The sequence below is a fragment of the Capsicum annuum genome, chromosome 6 (genome assembly GCF_002878395.1).
Source record: "Capsicum annuum cultivar UCD-10X-F1 chromosome 6, UCD10Xv1.1, whole genome shotgun sequence".
Classification (NCBI taxonomy): Eukaryota; Viridiplantae; Streptophyta; class Magnoliopsida; order Solanales; family Solanaceae; genus Capsicum; species Capsicum annuum.
In genome coordinates this window covers 220,383,985-220,404,005 of record NC_061116.1, presented here as the reverse complement: position 1 = coordinate 220,404,005, position 20,021 = coordinate 220,383,985, and the positions used below count along the sequence as shown (strand labels likewise).

Below are 20,021 nucleotides of genomic sequence, written 5' to 3'. Positions count from 1 at the left end.
TAATCTTCGCTTTGCAAACTTTTGTCTCAGGTACGCGCAAATTCAGTTGCTTTATTTTAACTTTTTGCTTATATATAGTTACAGACAAATAAAGAGAAAGAGAGAAAGCCCCATACCGCCAATTCAAAGCAATCATCATATAAGACATAATAAACACAACTGCATTAATATTGAAGTTGAAAATCTTCTTTCACTTATTCACAATTTAGAGACACACAACACAAAAACAAACAAACAAACAATAAATTGTATTATGTATATGGATGTGTGTGTATAAATGTTGAAGAATTTTGTTATATAAGTTGGAAAAATTGAAGTGTTAGTGTTGTTCTTGGAGTGATTGAAGTAGTGGGTATTGGATAAATTTTGAAAATGGGGAAGGATTCTTGTAGAATGGAAGGGTGGTTATATCTCATTCGGTCTAATCGGTTTGGGCTTCAGTATTCAAGGAAACGTTACTTTGTTCTTCATGATCTTCTTCTCAAGAACTATAAATCTAACCCTGTTTCCAATAATCAGGTTTACATTTTATTTATCTTCCATCTTTGTGTGTTTGTTGATGAACAATTTGGGTTTAATTCCTTTGTGTGTTTAAATAGTTATTTGTGTTTTTTGATTTACATGTTGAGCATTTGATATAAGGAGTTGTTGCTAACTTGTAATTTGATTTGCCAGTGTGTTATGTTACTTTTGTGTTGATACCAATGCTAGAGGGAAGTAATGCTGCATTCAATTCTTGGTGATGATGTGTTTGGAATTAGTGTTAACTAACAGACATACGTTGTAGATGCATGTAGCCCAGGATTGCCGGTATAAAATGGTACTCCCTCCGTTCCAAAATATTTGTCATGTTTTGTTTGTGAGAGATGGTTTGAACATAATCTTCAGAGAAAAATTGAATTAGATTAGTTCAATGTTTCGGGATTTAAATATAGATATCCAAAAAATAAATGAAGAGTATTATAAGTTGGAATTATTGTAAATGTTGTCAAAGTTTACGTAGTTGGACTCTCGAAAAGTGGAATATGACAATATTATGGACAGAGGGAGTAAAAAAAAAGAACCCTGTGCACTAAAGCTCCTGCTATGTGCAGGGTCCGGGGAAGGGCTCCACCACAAGGGTGTATTGTACACAATCTTATGTTGCATTTCTGCTAGAGTCTGTTTCCAAGATTTGAACTAGTGACCTCTTTGATAGTTTTGTTCAGATTTTGCATAGAGATCATTGTTTCTGGAATATCTTATGATTTTATCTAAAGAATGTTAAAATTGCAAATAGTAGCTATGTTTTACTTTGTAATAAAAGTCACAGGATCTAAGGAGAAATTTCTATGTTGGTCCTTACTAATATTCTTGTAAGTAGGTTCCTCTCTTCCCATACTTCATCCTTTAGTGTTTATCAGCGAGTTGGATATTAGTATGAACTCGTATTGTATAGATTTTAAGTTGATTACAGCTCTTCAATGGTCTCTAGAATAGTCAAGTATCAGCATTTCTTCTTCAATTGGATGACAATTTTATTTTTTCCATATTATCAGGACTCACTGCAATATGTATGTTGTTTTTCGTAGGATCCTGTTAGAAGTGCTGTTATTGATTCCTGCATTAGGGTGACGGACAATGGCAGAGAGAGCATTCAAAGAAAAGTATGATCTTTATCCCAGTCCTAACACATGGCAGAGACAATTTGGTGTGACAAGGTTTTTATCATTTTATCATTAAATTCATTAACCTCTGACTAATACTTTCTGGTTTTGTTATTTCTGCATTCTCACAGGTTGTCTTCATATTTACTCTATACAACGCCTCAAATCATAATGATCAGTTGAAGGTGCAGAATTGCCTTTTATCCTGTTTCAGCTTTTTTATTTGAGACGAATGAGTATCTAAACAAACTTATATGAACTATAGTTAGGAGCAAATAGTCCTGAGGAAGCAGCAAGATGGATTCACGCCCTGCAGGAAGCAGCTTTAATGGTATAAAGTAATCAATATGAACCTCTAAAGTCTCCCTTCTCTGGCAACTAATGATAATGAATAATTGTAGGCCGACATGAACAAAAGAAGTGCAGCTGATTGTCCAATGCGCGACTCACAGTCTTTGAGGTATTTTTATTTGGTATATCAATATGCTACTTTGCTAAGGATCTTTGGAGATATTAATTCTTCATACAAGCATCCTGTTGCTTGTCTCTTGCTAATTTCTCCTTTATTTTTTTCCTTCTTGCACATAGGTTAAATTGTTCCAACAAATCTCATCATCTGAATTCCATTGATTGGACTTTCTGTTCATCCTCAGTGGCAGATGGTACAACATCTGATGTTGTTGCACCCGCATCCTGGACAATATTTGGTTGTCAGAATGGTAGGTTCGAAGGATTTATATGTTTGAGAAGCTGAAACTCCATGTAGGATTTTTTTGTCCTTGAGGGTCCATTAAGAATTTCTGTTACAATGTTTCTAAGACATTTGTTAATAAGTTCTTTTAGTTCCTTATTTATTTCTCTTGCGGGGAAAGAGATATGGTTGGCTTTATCTTGGGAACATTTCTAAGATTGTTTCTCTGTCTTTGGTTGCTTAATTGTAACCTCCTCTCCTTTTATTGTTTCTTTTTTTGAGTTGTCTTTAATTCACTTGGGCATGCAGGTCTTCGTCTATTTAAGGAAGCTAAGGATAAGGAATCTCATGGGAAGGTAACCTAATTTTGTCAGCACCTAAGGCAGTAAACCTACAAACTCATGTTACTGAACTTGTCCCATGTTGTGCAGTGGGATGATCACCCTGCAATAATGGCTGTTGGTGTAGTTGATGGAACTTCAGAGGCCATTTTTCAAACACTCATGTCACTTGGTCCTTCAAGATCAGAGTGAGTTGTAAAGTCTTCATACAAGCTTCAACTGCGGGGATACTTCATCGCTAATAAATTAGTACCTCTTTGCATTTAAAGTATAACTAAGACTTGGATAAGTTAAATACCAGAAAACATATGCATTTCTAGGAAATAACCCATTTTCAGCACTATGAAAGTCTTCTTTTCTGCAATTGTTTAATCAAGATTCTACTGGAGAATTAATTGTGAGTTTTGGGACTATGTAATCAACTGTTGACTTATCTTGCTTGGGAAAAAAAAAAAAGGAAAGATGAACATCATTAAAATGTATATAGGGGAATACTTTTAAAAAATGATTACAGGTCAGCGATCAAAATGTGTGAAGGGCATGGATGCTTCATATGATCCTTTAAAATACACTAAAGATAGAGAAAACATACGTATTCATACCTAATCTTTATACACCTGTAATTGAGTCCAAGTTGGTATATAGCTGCTTAGATGTCGTATTGTAAACTTAATCTAAATGCAGCTTTCATTGCCTTTTTCTGTGGGAGACTGGAAATAAGAAACAATTTATCCTTAAAGTAGTGTATATTTTAATCTGCAGATGGGATCTCTGCTATATACCTTCCTCATTGTATCCTTATAGTGTTATGTGTTTTCCTCTGCAGATGGGATTTCTGTCACTATAAGGGTAGTGTCATGTCGTATTGTAAACTTAATCTAAATGCAGCTTTCATTGCCTTTTTCTGTGGGAGACTGGAAATAAGAAACAATTTATCCTTAAAGTAGTGTATATTTTAATCTGCAGATGGGATCTCTGCTATATACCTTCCTCATTGTATCCTTATAGTGTTATGTGTTTTCCTCTGCAGATGGGATTTCTGTCACTATAAGGGTAGTGTCATCGAACACCTAGATGGTCACACAGATATTGTTCATAAGCTTCTACGTCGGGATTGGCTACCTTGGTCAGGCACATGCATGATATTCACACTCCAAACTTTTTATACTTTGTTAGGGTTTATAATTGACATAAGTTGTTGCAGGAGTATGAAAAAAAGAGATCTTCTTTTGCGACGCTATTGGAGAAGGGAGGATGACGGAACATATGGTGCTGATGTTTGTTAATTTGTTTTAGCTGCTTTTTAAAACTGCTCTGTCTGAGCATGACCTATCTGTTTCCTCTTGCAGTTATTCTATACCATTCTGTGTTTCATCAGAAGTGTCCATGTCAGAAGGGCTATGTCCGCGCCTGCCTTAAAAGTAATGTATGCCTACAAAGTAGAGCGATATAAAGTTCATTATGTCACTCTATCTGTTGTGGATGTGTAATTTTACATGGAAGCGCTAAAATTGCTAAATTCTCATAGTGCATGGATGCCTAATTTCTGCAAATGATTTATTGGTTGATAATGCTATTGTTACATAGCATCAGTCATATGCTTCTACATTTTTTGTGCAAGACAACCCTTTGTACAGCTGCACATTATGGTTACACTTTGCTAATCTTTGCAGGTGGAGGATATGTAATATCACCTGTGAATCAAAGGAAGCAGTCAGTAGTCAAGCATATGCTTGCTATTGATTGGAGATTCTGGAAGTCTTACTTACGAACATCTTCATCCAGATATATAACAATCCACATGTTAGGGAGACTAGCTGGTGTGTTTTACTGCGAGATTAGTTTATTCATGTTTACATATTATTACTGCTCATGACGGCTCAGCCTGTGATTTACTGCTGCATTTGTAGCTTTGAGGGAGCTTTTTATAGCAAAATTAGGAGATTGCTCTTCCTCGTATTTTCTGGAGGAGAAGGTGAGAGACAAAAGACTGCATCAAATTGAAGAAGTTAAGGTTGAAATACAAACCAGACCGGAAAATGGGAAGAATATGGCAGATATGGAAGATGAAGAAGTCCCTAAAGCACCTTCTGAACATTCAAGCTTGATAGGGTTAAATGATGCATCAGATGAGTTTTTTGATGTCTCTGAACCACTTGATTATGACGAATCGGAAAATGGCTGGCCTGATGATATTGGCCCAGAGATGCACTCTCAGGTATTACCTGTTAAACCATAATTTTTGGGAGCCATTATACGAGCAGGTAGCTTTAAGAAATGCACGAGGCTGCACGAGGCATGAGTTTCATGATATGAGCATGTCTATCTATTGATGCTATTAATGAAAGATGTAAAATGTTCTTTCAACTACCTTCTATTCGAATGACTTCTATGTCTTAGGATGCCAACAATGTAATACATTAAAGTTCGTGTTCTTTCCTCGCCCACCAAAAGAAAAGTTTCATTTCTCTGGAGTCATCCCTGATTCCCTTCATTAAACTCTAGTGTAGCAGTCTATTTTGGACCTTATCCTCTTGCGTAGACCCATCATCTTGTTGCAGAATGCAGATCAGTACTTTTCCAAGATGTTTCTTCCCTCTCAGATTTCCTTACGACTTTCTCTGTCGTCATTTTTTTTAGGACACACGGCATGCCAGATTATCATCTGCTGCTGGTTTTGTGAAAAAGTTGCATGATCTTGCTGGTGAGTTTGATCTGTGTTGCTGTTTCAAGAGACTCCATTATTGGAAATTTAGAAGTTCTGAGAATTGATTATTTTCCCACTTCAGTTCATAAGCGGGGTTATGTAGATCTTCATGAAATGGCAAAGGAAGATACATTGTTGCGCCACTATGGGTCCACTCTTCCAAAGGATCCAACTTTTAATTTTCCTTGCAGTTGGGCCCAAACTGATCCATCAACTTTTCTTATTCGGGGAGAGACTTATCTAGAAGATAGTAAGAAGGTGGGATTTCATAGTTGATTGAGTTGTAGCTGTCTTTATTTTCCCATAAGCATGTTCCGATTCAATTTTTGTGTAGTCCATCTCTCACTCATTTGATCTTGGAAACTGTAAATACTTCCCTTTGTTAAATTGATATCTGTGGTTTGATGTTCCTGCTGTCTGATTATTTTGAACCTTACCAACTAATCATTGCTTGACAAAAGCCACATCTTGCTGTGCCACAATCAAGTGTCAGTTAAATTGCACAAAACTCCATTGTTTGTGACTCCTGTCAATAAAATGTCTAAAATGGAATACCAGCATGGAAAGTCAACCTCAAAAAATCTGCAGGCTTCTTGGCTGGTTGTCTGCTATGCTAAGGTGCATGAGATATTCTGGGTTCTTGCCCCACTCATGCCAAAATTTGTTTAGTTCGAAATTGTATTGCAAAGTTATGCGTGTTGTCTTAATTTTATTTTATTTACTGGTTGTGTGGCTCTGTCTCAGATTAAGGCAAAAGGCACGTTGATGCAAATGGTTGCTGCAGATTGGCTGAAGTCTGACAAGCGAGAAGATGATCTTGGTGGTCGCCCTGGGGGCATTGTTCAGGTTGCTTCTCTTATTCTGTGTGAAGACAATGACCATAACATACAGATGTAGTCTATAAACCTGCTTCTTACCAAATTTTATCTGCAGAAATACGCAGCTAAGGGTGGTCCAGAATTTTTCTTCATTGTGAACATACAGGTGTATTCTCTTGCTTCCTTTATATACCTTTTGTGCTTTCCTTCGGAATTCCAGAGAGTTCGTTTGGCTGAATGTGCCCGTGCCCTACATTCAGGTACCAGGGTCAACAACATACAATATTGTTCTCTACTATATGATGGACACTCCTTTAGAAAATGCGCCCTTGCTGGAGAGTTTTGTCAAAGGGGATGATGCTTACAGAAATTCGAGGTTCAAGCTCATACCATACATATCCAAGGTTTGTATTCTGATAATCGAGATGGAACACAATTACGGAACCCTTCTTTTTAGTAAATACAACTTGTAAATCTTTAAGCAAACCCCTCCAACCCCCAACCCCACCCCCCCCATCTACTTTTTTTTCTTTTTCCAAACAATGGTCCTTTTTACTTCTCTCTGTTCAAATTTTGCAACGACCAAAGAAATTATATTGCTCTCACTTGTTGAGAAATCAAGGAGATGGATACTGCATGCATACATTATTTTCCCAAAACTCATGTCATCTGAGAGTCGTCTTTTGTTGTAATGCTTCTGTGCTTTCTTGCCTGATTTTTTGGGTGGACAATATGCTTTAATCAGCATTGCAAATAGTACTTAACGATTTTATCCTTTTAAAGATCAGGGATTGTGGTATTTACTCCTATTTTGTTGTCAGGGACCATGGATAGTCAAGCAGAGTGTTGGAAAGAAAGCATGCCTTGTAGGTCAGGCGCTTGAAATTAATTATTTTTGGGGAAAGAACTACTTGGAGGTAAATTTCAAGAGTATTTTTTTTACTGAAAATGATGCTTTATTTGTTTGCATGTTAGCTGCTAATAGTTGGTGCAGTTTAACTATGCCCATCTTCGAGATCTGGGGATGAACTACTCTCGCTACTGCAGAAGTTCTGTATCTTTACTTCACAATAGCAGAATACTGTTAACTTTTTGCCGCCAAGTGCTTTCCTTAGAACTCATAAAAATTTGCATAGAAGTTGTTTCTCTCAATAGGCTAAGAGAGCCAATGAGTAAAAAAGGGAAGGCTCGAAAAGAAGAATCATTTTGCATATCTTGTACTTGTTACTTTTCTTTTCGAAAAGCACCAAAGTCTGTTGAGCTTCAAGTGCAAAGCAGAATTAAGCGTGGGTTTTAAGCAAAGAACAAAACTATTTGGGCAAAAAATTGAATAACTATAATTAAACGAAATATATGAAGTAAAAATTATGTCAATCAAGTTTTAAAGCCATTTACAATTTTTGATTTAGATGAAATGATTTTATGTTTTATTAAGCCGGTTTTCTCACATAAATTTGGCTCATAGTGGACCTGAAACGTTTTGTGATGTTTCAGCTTGATATCGATGTTGGTTCTTCTACTGTGGCAAGGGGCGTTGTAAGCCTTGTTGTTGGATATCTAAGCAATCTTGTCATTGAAATGGCGTTTCTTGTCCAGGTAAACATTCATGTCCTCCCCTTCTCCATTTAAGCATATATGGCTTCAACTGTGGAAAGTACCAATATCGTCATTACATTAAATTTCATTAAGTATGACAAGCATAGAGTGACTTCTTCGATCCATCTTTCTTCACAGGCCAACACCCCAGAGGAGCTTCCTGAATACCTGTTTGGGACCTGTCGTCTTAACCATCTGGACGTCTCTAAAGCTGTTCAAGTGAAACCATGATCCTTGTATATCTCAATTGTTTCTCATTTTCCCCTCCCCTTTTTATATAGCTTGCTACAGGAAAAATGGATGATGCCCATATAGAAAGTGCAAAAGCTTTACAAAGTGACTCTTCTTTGATTCAAGGACAAATTTTTTCCTTAAAAAAAACAATATAGCTGAAGCCTGAAAGCAAACAAAATCAGAAATTACGGTTTTGTGTATCTCACCATTTATTGCCGACCAACGACGATGATTTACCGGATATAGTGATGCAAATTGGATCACCGGATCGAACGAAGTAAAATCCACAAGTGGATATGTATTTACTATCGGTGGAGGAGCAGTCTCTTGGAAATCATCCAAACAGACTTGTATTGCTCGCTCTACAATGGAATCTGAATTTATCACATTGGATAAAGCCGGTGAAGAAGCAGAATGACTCCGAAATTTCTTGAAAGATATTCCGTATTGGCCTGGCACCAGTATGTATACACTGTGATAGCCAAGCGACAATAGGTAGGGCAGGGCATGATGTACAACGATAAATCTCGTCACATACGACGAAGACACGATACCGTTAGGGAACTTCTCTCTAGTGAAATTATCACGGTTGACTATGTAAAGTCAAAGGATAATGTGTCGGATCACTTACAAAAGGCTTATCTAGAGAAGAGTGGAAAGGACATTCAAGGGAATGAGCTTAAGGCCTAGGACAAGTCAGCATCGCGGTAACTCTACCTAGCAGACTGGAGATCCCAAAAGCTAGGTTCAAGGAGGTCAAATAAGGTTGTGTCTGACAGGTTCAACATTGTCAATTATCCAACCCATTCTCATGATGTAGATAATGTCCAGTAAACAGGGAAAAGACTTAAGGAGAAAAGTCTTTTAGTGATTATCTAAATTTGGCAGATTTGACCAAATAGTTTAATATATAGGATTGAACATTTAGAAATCACCTATGTGAGGGCGAAATGAAAGCTGCTTTAAGGAAAATGCTAGTAAAGGCCTATTCTCTAAGCTCTCATGAAACGGGGACGTGTTCATGACTGAAAAGAACAAAACCGTTAGAACCATAAATGTTAAAAGGTTGGTTGTGTGACATGTGTTGTCTAGGTGTACATTAAAGCTCGACGGTTCAAAGATATCAAATCTACCGATTGACCGAGTTTATCCAATGCATGTCTCTTTTCGAGTTCCCAATAGCGTATCAATGTCTCTTTTCGATTGGGTTGAATCCATTTTTTTGTGCTGCCTAGCTCTCTTATACCTACTCCCAGTACTTACAACAAAATTGAAAAGAAGAATTAACTATTTTCCAGATTAAACGAATCCTCTGTTTCAATGCTTTTTATCATGGATTCATTTACTAGGAATAAGCTCAATTCAATAGATCATCGTCCAAATTCACTTCATCAACTGCACTTTCTGCTACAACATGAGTTACAACCTAAAATTAAAGACTTTGTAATTACAAATACACGTTACCCTTGAGATTTTTGTGAACCCTGAAAAGGTTGCAACTTTAGAAGTGAACGGGAGTAAGTAATTACTTTTAAACAAAGTTAGCTGATCATGGTACATTCGCTTTTAAATTTATCATTAAGGTAAAACATTTGAAAGCAGAAGTTAGGTAAACAGAGAAGATAATAAGAACTTCGACAAAGTAAAAGAATTTTCTACCATCAACTTCTACAATTATAATTGTAGAAATCTGCTCTATAGTCCTTGAAATATTTATAGAATGGTTTGAAATCCTTGGCATGCCTTTTCAATTAAAATCACCAAATTGAAATCCTCCCTAAATTTGTTACATTGCCAACATAATTAATTACCATATCACGATTGCAAAGATTATTAAAATAGGAGAAATGAACATCGGCGATTCAAATATAACTATACCATAAGCAAAATGGTGTAAAGCTTAAGATGATTATACACAACAAAATCAGATTCAACAGAGAATTTCAGTGGATAAAAGACTTAAATTTCATTCAGTTGCAGTAATACTACAAAGGCCAATTACAAATCAAACTTCAAAAGAACGACAATCCTTTACGTTGATCTATAACCCAAAAGATCCCCAAATTCATAAAACCTAAGTGCTAGTGAACTTAGTAACAGCTTAGTCCCTTCAGAAACATGATGATTAGCCAATTCAATAGGGAAAAGCTTTTGTTTCGCTTTGACGATGGATATCAGTAGTTCCACAGCTATAAAAAAACTAAACTTAACTATAATTGACTAGAGACACAAGTATAGCTGTTGCAGAATCATTAATTCCCATCCTCTGAAGATGTCTCTTCATCCTTCTCAGATACGTCTTCGGCCATTTCACAATTCTTAGCAAATTTACCGCTGAGACAAGCAAGCTTATGTCAATTCATCCTATTTTTTCAAAAGAAATCCATCATCAAAATCAATAAAAAGATCATTATGAATCATGATTCAAATGGATTGCGCTTGTCAAGCGCTTAGCTTTTGCTGGTGGCTGGAATGACAAGGTGAGGACTCTTTAATGTCCAAGTTTTGATGCAGACAATATTTAATTTTATACAAGTCTAATTATGATAACTTGCATGTCTTTCACAACAAAGGAAAGAGAGTCCACTAACATAATTTTTGTATATGTCTAATTATGATAATGCATATGTCCTTCATAACAAAGAAAAGAGAGGCGGCTATTATGCCTTTATTTAACATGAAAAGAATTTATCAAGTTAGGAATTTATACTTAGCTAAAAAGAACATGAAGCATCTATTAAAGGACGAGCACAGAAATTTTTCACCACCTATTACATAATACTGAGAAGGCTTTATTCTCAAACAATAGGAGAAGTCATACATTCGAAGCATAGCACAGTTATACGTTTTTGCAGGAATGGTTTTCGTGTTCTTGTTTAGGTCTTGTTAGAGTCTAGTTATTTCATAGCTTGGTAATTGTGATAGTCGTCGGAACTTGTGTTTGTGTGATTTTGTACTAAGAAGTAGGTTTGACTTCTTGGAGAGTGTGAATTGAAGCAGTCATATCTAGTTGTTTGAGTCTAATGAATGAAGTTTATATTTTGAATTTGGAGTTGTAATTTTAAACCTTATTTGAGTTAGTGAATTTGAGTTTTGATTGTTACTCTTTAAGAGAGGGGGGTTTCCATATAAATAAGTTGTTCAATTTCTTTATAACTTAGGTAGAATTTTCCAAGAATCAGGTCCATGTTAAAACGGTTGGAACAAGTTTTTCCACAAAGCCATGTTGTTTACTTGAAATTCTAAGCTAAGAAGATTCGAATAAAGTGACAAACACTTTGATATTATCACGATCCTATATTTGAGGATAATATACTTATTTTATCTAGTTCATGAATTTACTTTCTTCTACTTTTCTTTTAAAGAAGAAGGACAACTTTTATTCGTGATCCTTATGTCATAACACTATTTGTATGGAGTTCATTGTGAGGTGTACACTGATCATCGCAGACTTCTCTTCAAACAGAAGGAGTTGAATTTAAGGCAGTGTAGATGGATGGAGTTGTTGAAAGATTATGATATGACTATCTTGTATCATCAGGATAAGGCCAATATAGTGGCAGATGCCTTAAGTAGGAAGGCAATTAGCATGGATAGTCTTGCATTGTTGAGTGTGAAGGAGCGACCATTAGCCAGGGAGGTTTAACGATTGACTAACAGTTTTGTGCGTCTTGATATTTCTGAGTCAGGTAGAATCTTGGCATATATAGATGCGAGGTCCTTGTTGATAGAGCAGATTAGAAATCGTCAGTTTGAGGATGAAAAATTGTGTATTATCAGGGATAAAGGTGATGCGAGGGGAGGCTAAGGAGGCTATTTTGGACCAGGAGGGTGTTTTAAGGATTAAAGGGCAGATTTGTGTTCCTAGAGTGGGTGATTTGACTAGATCTATTATGAAAGAGGCCCATTGTTGGCGCTACTCCATTCATCCAGGTATGAGAAACTATTTTATGCCTTAACCATTATGCTATGTGAGATACACGTGCAAAGCACGTTTGCTAAATTAGTATTGCTAATATTCTCATGTCAATTTGGCTAAAAAGAAAATATTTTTAAAGTGTTATTAAAATTCTTAAAAAGGGAGTATTTATCTTTGATTAGTTCATCAGTTTGATGATTTACTTACCATATAATTAGAGTCCAAATTAGCATTTTTGCATAGGTAAGTATTTTACCATAATAGTAACTTACCATCAAATTACTGGCATTATAAATATGATTCTCTCGGAACACGTTGAAAATAAAACTTATTATAATTATCATTATTTGTATTTCTTTCTCAATGTCTTCTTCTAGGTTGATTATTTTTTTTGTTATTTTTAATTCTGTCACCAATTTATGGTTTGGATAATTTTTATCAATATTATTATTCAAAATGGGGTCAAAATCATATGGCTTTTCTTAATGAGAGTACTGAAGGGCAACTACTTTTGGATAGACAATCAGGTATAACTAAAATCCTTTTATTTATTGTGTTTTTTTAATTGATAATTAATATTCAGTCAGCTTTGAATAAATTCAAATAAATTTGTGGAGTTAGTATTAGATTTATTGAAGAGAAATGATTTTTTGGTGCTTAGATTTATTTGTTCGTCTTTACGAGTAAAAAATTTTATTTTTACGCATAAGAGATCTGAAAAAAATATTTTTCTTCTAATCAAATTATAAAAGCAATCTCATTTCCTCAAATTTACTACTAATATTAATTACTTCTCTACCGTAAAAATGGATACTCCCATTTCTCTTCTTTTTAAATTACAACAGTCTAATCTAGTAATCAATTAAGTGGGTGAAAATCACAAGGACTCAGTTCAAATCCTAATAGATACAAAAATACTAAGTGATTTTTTCTCATTTATCCTAGTAAAAGTTACTGAACACCAAAATTATCTAAATAAATAAATAAATTTATTCGTTACATTTTCTAAAATATCCTTGTAAGTCATGTAAATATGAAAAAAAAAATATCATTTATCAACAATTATTTTACACATGAATTAAGTGTAGCAATTTCTAATAATTATAATCATTATTTTTTATTATTATTATTATTATTTGGTTGTTGTTGAAATTTGTGTAGACGTACATTTACGACTTTTATAAAATGGTTAATGATGCAGGAGTTTGATTTAAATACAAATTACAATATGAATCTGGATTATTTACAATTAGGCTGAAGCTACCATCCTAGAAGACCAACGGAGTCATCACAACTTTTTATGCAAGTTACTTTTTTTGGTTCATTTTTATTTGTTATATTTTGACTTAAGTACTAGTTTGAATGGGTTTATTTTAAGTGTATTTAAGTTAAAAATAGCTTTTAAGTTCTTTGATAGTGTTTGGGTAAAATTCTAAAGTGCTTTAAATACTTTATTTTAAGCTAAAAAGTCATAAATAAGTCAAAAGCCAAAAGTCAAAAGCTAAAATTTCAAATTTTTGTCTTTTGGCTTATAAGTAAAAAAAATTAAGCTCATCCAAACGGGCTCTTAACATATTCATTAAGAAAGTAATATACTAATTTATATGACTATTTACAAAATAAGTAATTAATGATAAGAGCAAAACATAGAAAAAATAATTATTTTTCTTGATATGTGAAGATGACAAGTAAAAATGAATGGAGAGAGTATTAAGTATTAATCATTCCGCTCATTTTTACTTGTTCAATATACAAAAAGTGATTGTCCAGTTTATAAAATCAAGAAATAACTTTCTCCCTCCGATCGAATTTACTTGTCACATTTTGAATTAACACATCCATTAAAAAAATAATTAATAACATAGTTATTTCATCATAGTACTCTTATTAAATGATGTTTACATTATATCTTGAAATTAATTTAGAGAAAGAAAATTAATGATAAGGGTACAATAGAAAAAAAGAAGTTGTCTTTTATTGATATGTCAAAAATGACAAGTAAAAGTAAAAACATAATTAGAAAATTAGAAAATATAATGTGTTGCTACTATTTTACCCATGTTATTAAATATTGGGCAAAGGTACAAATATACCCTCGAACTTTAATAAATGGTATAAATATACCCTCCGTCATATTTTGGGTACAAATATACCCCTGCCGTTAGTGAAAAGGTACAAATATACCCTTATTACTAACGGTGGGACACGTGTCACGATCGTGTTCAACCGTTAGTGATGAGGGTATATTTGCACCCAAAGTATGACAGATGGTGTATTTATACCATTTATCAAAGTTTGAGGGTATATTTATACCTTTTCTATTTTTATAATTTACTTTCTCCGTTTCATATTAGTTGATCGTTTTATTAAAAATAATTATTTTATATTAATTGTCCATTATAATAAATCAAGAAAAATTTGATTAAATTTTTATTGTATTATTATAAAGTTTTAAGAAGTTTTTTTATGGTGTGAATTCGTAAAAGAAAAACTCACCAAAATATACTATATTTAAAAACTTTTACCATTTTTAGCAATAGTTTTAATATATGCATAATTTTACTATCTAATAAGAGGGAAAGGTCAGGGAAGCAGACAACTCTCCGTCGACATGCCTGCTACTCCTGCCTGTTTCATCAGCTACTTAATCTATGATTTTACTATATCATCTCTAATTAATTATTATATGTCATTTATGTATTAAAAAATTAATAATATTTAATAAAAAAATAAATTATATATTTTTATTTTTAATAAATATATATAATTTTACAAAGATTAATTAATCCGATAAATTAATAATAGTAATAACTAACTATTCTTTGATGACAATATTTATACTTCAAACATGAGTCTATTTTTGTTAAATTTAAAATTATAGATTTTTATTTTTGAAAAATTTAAACTTATGGACCAATGTTTATATTAAAGAATAGAAATCATAACATGTAATTTCGTGCCAATATTAACATGTAATTACATATTTTCATTTTCACATTTATTCTTTTTGTTAAAATTATTTCATTTTGATTTTTATGATTGTTTTTTTGTTGCCGCTTGTTAGATGATTATTTAGTTAAACCTTCCTTCATTTTAAATCAACAATCACTTTAACTCGAAAAATATTCAAGCTAACTTTTAATACAAAATAAAAATTTGCAATGATTGTCAACTACAACCTCATACATAGTTCTTTTTGATATATTTAGTTCTCAAAATATATAATTAAATTGGCACGAATAGAGTACTCATGTAAGGGCATGAAAAAAATAAACATGATAAATTAATGGATCGAATTGAGTAATCTTTGTGTGATATCGTTATAGATGTGAAAAAAACGTGTATGTTAGATACACATCTCTTGGGTTTTAAAATAGATTGGGTGGGGTAGTTGGTTTACTGGGTCGATTAGTATGTTTGGATTGATTATTTGGAATAAAAAAAATTAAAATGAAAAAGGGACAAATATACCCTCAAACAAAAATTAATGGTACGTATATACCCTTTATCATACTTTGGGGTACACATATGCCCTTACCGTTAGTGATAAGAGTATATTTGTACCTTATCATTAACGGGAAGAGCATATATGTACCGAAAGTATAACGAGGGATATATTTATACCATTTATTAAAGTTCAGGAATATATTTGTACTTTTTTCCTTAAATATTAGATGACTTGTAATTAAAAATGATGATATAATAAATTATATTTTTATTTATTATTTTTTAAGGAAGTGACAAGAAAAATATGAATATATAAAGATCGACCGAAGACCTCTTTTTAATTGTGTGTGTATTAATGGGTGATTATTTATGTCAGCTAATTTCAAATGATGCAGATCAAAATGACATTCATGAAGAATTAGACATTGAATTTATGGACTGGAGGCAAATTTCAGACTAATTGATTTGCTAATGATAAAGGTTGTAGAGAAGAATCATCAACTCTCATTTGATCCTTCTCACAAATTTTTTACACTCCCCACCGTACAGTGTAAGTAACAAGTTCTTACTTTTCACCTTTTTATTATTTTACTTTTGATAAATATAAAAAGATTTAAGTGATATGAGTTGATTATTATTTTTCTTGCGTTAATATTTATTTTCTTGTAAAGTTTTAGAGTCAAGAATGGGCACCAATCGTTTATGAGGTATGCTATCTAAAAGCTTTTCAATAGCTTTATGTTGTTGAAATCATCTCAACCATGACGAGATGAAACCAATATTGACTGTCGAATTAAAGTCACTTGCCGTGACACTCTTATTTTCATCAAGCCGAACTAAAGCACCATAACAGAAGTAAACTTCTAACAGTAGGCACCACTATTCGTTAGTCAAGCTGAAGAGTAGGCTCCGAACTTTTTCTTTTGGAGGCTTCCGAAAGAGTATGAATTACTTAGAAGACGTATTAGATGTCCATAATACTTCCTTGGAACCAATCGTCTCTTCTTTGTGATGTTGATGGGAGTTTGTTTAAACCACCCATGTTCCTGGAGATCTTGGTATGCAGGTTCATGGAGCAACTCTCTTCATAGTACTTCGAATTTTTTTGAAATGATGTCAACCTTTTTTAGGAACTTGACAAATAATTGCATTAAGAATCCTTTTTTTAGCTTGACCGAAGGATACACGAAATATTTCTGCATAGTTTATGATGGAACAATGTTGTACCTATTAAAGCATGTTTATGATATAGCCAAAGTCCTTCGCTTTTGGCGTTTTCTTTTGTTTTCCATGTTCAAGTTATTATTTGCACTTGTACTTTGAATAATTTGTGCCACAAATACAAATTCTTAACGCTAAAATACAGCTTTGTATTATTTTTCTTATATAAATATAAAAAGATTTGTGTAATTTTTAGTTAATAATTTGCACTCACAAGTCACAAGCAGTAGATCGGCTAATAGTGGGACCCATCTACATTTAGCAAGATGATGGGACCCATAACCAACTCCCTCGTCAAATGCGCGTATCTTCTTCACTGCCAGTTGCCTCTCTCTAATTTCTCCATTTCTTCTTCCCATCCCCATTAGGAGATTTTGACCCAAATCATCCCTTATGTTTCACCACAACTTTAACTACATCCTTATAATATCGTATTTAACCTAAAACATTTTTCAAGTTTCTCAAAGTTGATCAAAGACATCCCTATAATATCGTACTTAACCTAAAACATCGTTCAAGTTTCTCAAAGTTGATCAAAGACATCCCTATAATAACGTACTTAACCTAAAACATCTTTCAAGTTTCTCAAAGTTGATAAAAGATATCCCTATGATATCGTAATAACCTAAAACATCCTTCAAGTTTCTCAAAGTTGATCAAAGACATCCCTTTGTCACTATTACCGTCTATAATCAACGAAACTTTTCTCTTGGCACGTGCCTTTTCTTTTTCCTCTATCTTCTTTCAAAATCTTTATTCTTGCCTCCTATTCTCCCTTTTACAGAACAAAAAGGCACTTTAGGAAAGTTTGAATAGGGTTTCTAATGGTTGAATAATTTATTCTTGTGAGATTGCAGGGCTTGATCTCAGAGGGGCTGCTGTTACTCTTGAGGGAGTCCAGGGAGTTGAACTTAGTGAAACTGTGCGAAGGATGGATTCAATTCAGATTGATTGATACCAACAACTCAATTTCGCACTGATCATTGCCCAAACTAATCACCATCTTTCACATGCATAGCTTGAGGCAAAGTACTATATTTCCTATGTTTTGTCTGCAATTCTTTTGAACGAAGTATCAAGAGCAACTTTTCTACACCGCACAGATTAAGATAAGACCATTGTACACCCCATCCTTCTATGAACCCACTTGTTGAATAACACGAATATATGTTGTATCTGAATTTTCACATAGAGATGTGGATCAAAATTGCAATTACCAAGTTTATTTTCCACTTAGAAATGCTAAACAAACTGTAGATGGAACAGTATTGCACTAAAATGTAAGCAAAAATTGTAGAAAATCCAAAGTTTAAAGTTTTGAATTTCATTAAACCAGCAGATATATTGTAAATAGGCAACCAAAAGATTCAGAACAAAAAAAAATTAAGAGCAGCTTGCAGTATTACACGTTCGCTATGTTTAGGGTTGCACCAGTCATAAATTCACTTCAACGGGGACAATTTACCACCTTCTTACAACTAGAAGGAGAATTAAAGCTACAAATAAAGGTTCTAGATATAAACACTTGTTATGCTTCAACTGTCCTCGGATTTCTCCACTGCTGCCAAAGAAAAAGAAAAAAAAAAGACAAATTTAAGAAGCAAAAAAACTTGTTGAATTGATAAATCTATCTTTCGCACAGTTTCACTAAGTACAACTCCCTGAACTTCCTCAAGAGTAATAGCAATCCCTCTAAAATCAAATCCTGCAATCTCACAAGAATAAATTATTCAACCATCAGAAATCCTATTCAAACTTTCCTAAAGTGCTTTTTTGTTCAGTAGAAGGGAGAATAGGAGACAAGAATAAATATTTTGAAAGAAGATGGAGGAAAAAAAAGTCACGTGTCAAGAGAAAAGTTTCGTTAATTATAGATGTTAATAATGACAAAGAGATGTCTTTAATTAACTTTGAGAAACTGGAAGCACGTTTTAGGTTATACGATATTATAGGGATGTCTTTGATCAACTTTGAAGGCTATTTTAGGTTAAGAATGATATTATAGGAATGTTTTTAATTAATTTTGAGAAAGTTGAAGGACATTTTAGGTTAAGTATAATATTAATATTATAAGAATGTAGTTAAAGTTGTGGTGAAATATAAGGGATGATTTGGTCAAAATCTCTTCCCATTAGTGTGATATAATGACCCATAAAAAATTGAAACCAATATACTCACTCACTCCCGCTACTGAAATGGCTCTCCGGAGCTCCCGTACTTCACTTTCCGGCGCCGGAATTCGGTTAACGTTCAATATTTTCGCCTCTTTTCTCACTGTCGCTGTTCTCATTTTCTTAGCTCTCTCTTCTTTTCTCTTCATTACCTCCTCAGATCCTCCCGATATCCACTCTGTAAGTACTCATCTGAGATCTAAATCTGGAAACATTTGATTGTATTTTTTGGTGTGTGAAAAACTGTTTACTCGTGTACTTTTTTGATTTTTTCGTACTAAAATATGCACATTTGCTCAAGTTATTAGGATCTCAATCTGGAAGCTTTGATTGCGAAGCTATTTTACTTTAATGTTGTGTTTTTTTCAAGTGCTAAATATGCTCATTTTTTCAAGTTATTAGGATCTCAGTCCGGAAGCTTTGATCGTGAAGCTATTTTACTTTAATGTTTTGTGTTTTTTCAAGTGCTAAATATGATCATTTTTTCAAGCTATTAGGATCTCAATCTAGAAGCTTTGATTGTGAAGCTATTTTACTTAATGTTTTGTGTTTTTTCAAGTGCTAAATATGCTCATTTTTTCAAGTTATTAGGATCTCAATCTGGAAGCTTTGAAGTGAAACTATTTTACTCTAGGTTTTGTGAATTTTTTTCGTGCTAAATATGCTCATTTTTACAAGTTAAAGCTTTGATTGTGAAACTATTTTAGTGTTTTGTGATTTTTTTCGCGCTAAATATGCTCATTTTTATAAGTTATTACGATCTCAATCCGGAAGCTTTCAAAGTGAAACTATAAATACCTTATATTTTGTGATTTTCTTTTCTTCGTATTATGTATGCATGTATTTCGTCGGGTTACTAAGATTTGATTGGTTATTATCATCTCATGAATTTTCAAATACTGGTAACTTAGTGATTCTAGACTTGTCGTTTAGCTTGTTTGATTCCACTAGGTCTTTATGATTTCTGAGTTTTATATGCCTTAAAGTAGCTTTTGTATTGACAATGTCAAATTGTGGTTGAATAGGGAAATTCACATGTTTAAGTGGATGTGGATCAGTAAGAAGGTCGGTTTTAGCTCTGAAATCTGATCCATCGAAGCCACAGCTAGATCAGATCAAGAAGCAAGCAGATGATCACCGCTCATTGGCTCTGGCTTATGCTTCTTATGCTCAGAAGCTGAAGCTCGGGAACTCGAAACTCATTCGAGTTTTTGCTGAGTTATCTCGGAA

At 33.5% G+C, this 20,021-nt stretch overlaps 1 protein-coding gene across 2 annotated transcripts; it reads left to right on the top strand.

Moving 5' to 3' along the window:
• Positions 1-86: 86 nt before the first annotated feature.
• LOC107875594 (protein ENHANCED DISEASE RESISTANCE 2-like) lies at positions 87-8,233 on the top strand. Of its 2 annotated transcripts, none has more exons than XM_047414094.1 (21): positions 87-519; positions 1,572-1,646; positions 1,778-1,831; positions 1,912-1,977; positions 2,048-2,106; positions 2,235-2,365; positions 2,647-2,693; positions 2,769-2,866; positions 3,709-3,804; positions 3,883-3,947; positions 4,028-4,099; positions 4,352-4,498; positions 4,589-4,896; positions 5,319-5,382; positions 5,468-5,643; positions 6,130-6,231; positions 6,319-6,369; positions 6,464-6,607; positions 7,025-7,120; positions 7,698-7,799; positions 7,938-8,233. In XM_047414094.1, exons 1-21 carry the CDS (start codon positions 373-375, stop codon positions 8,028-8,030), a joined length of 2,193 nt encoding a protein of 730 aa, XP_047270050.1. In that variant the 5' UTR covers positions 87-372; the 3' UTR covers positions 8,031-8,233. The 2 variants fall into 2 exon arrangements, with proteins under 2 accessions (XP_047270050.1, XP_047270051.1); XM_047414095.1 differs by lacking the exon at positions 87-519 and adding an exon at positions 684-820.
• Positions 8,234-20,021: the final 11,788 nt, after the last annotated feature.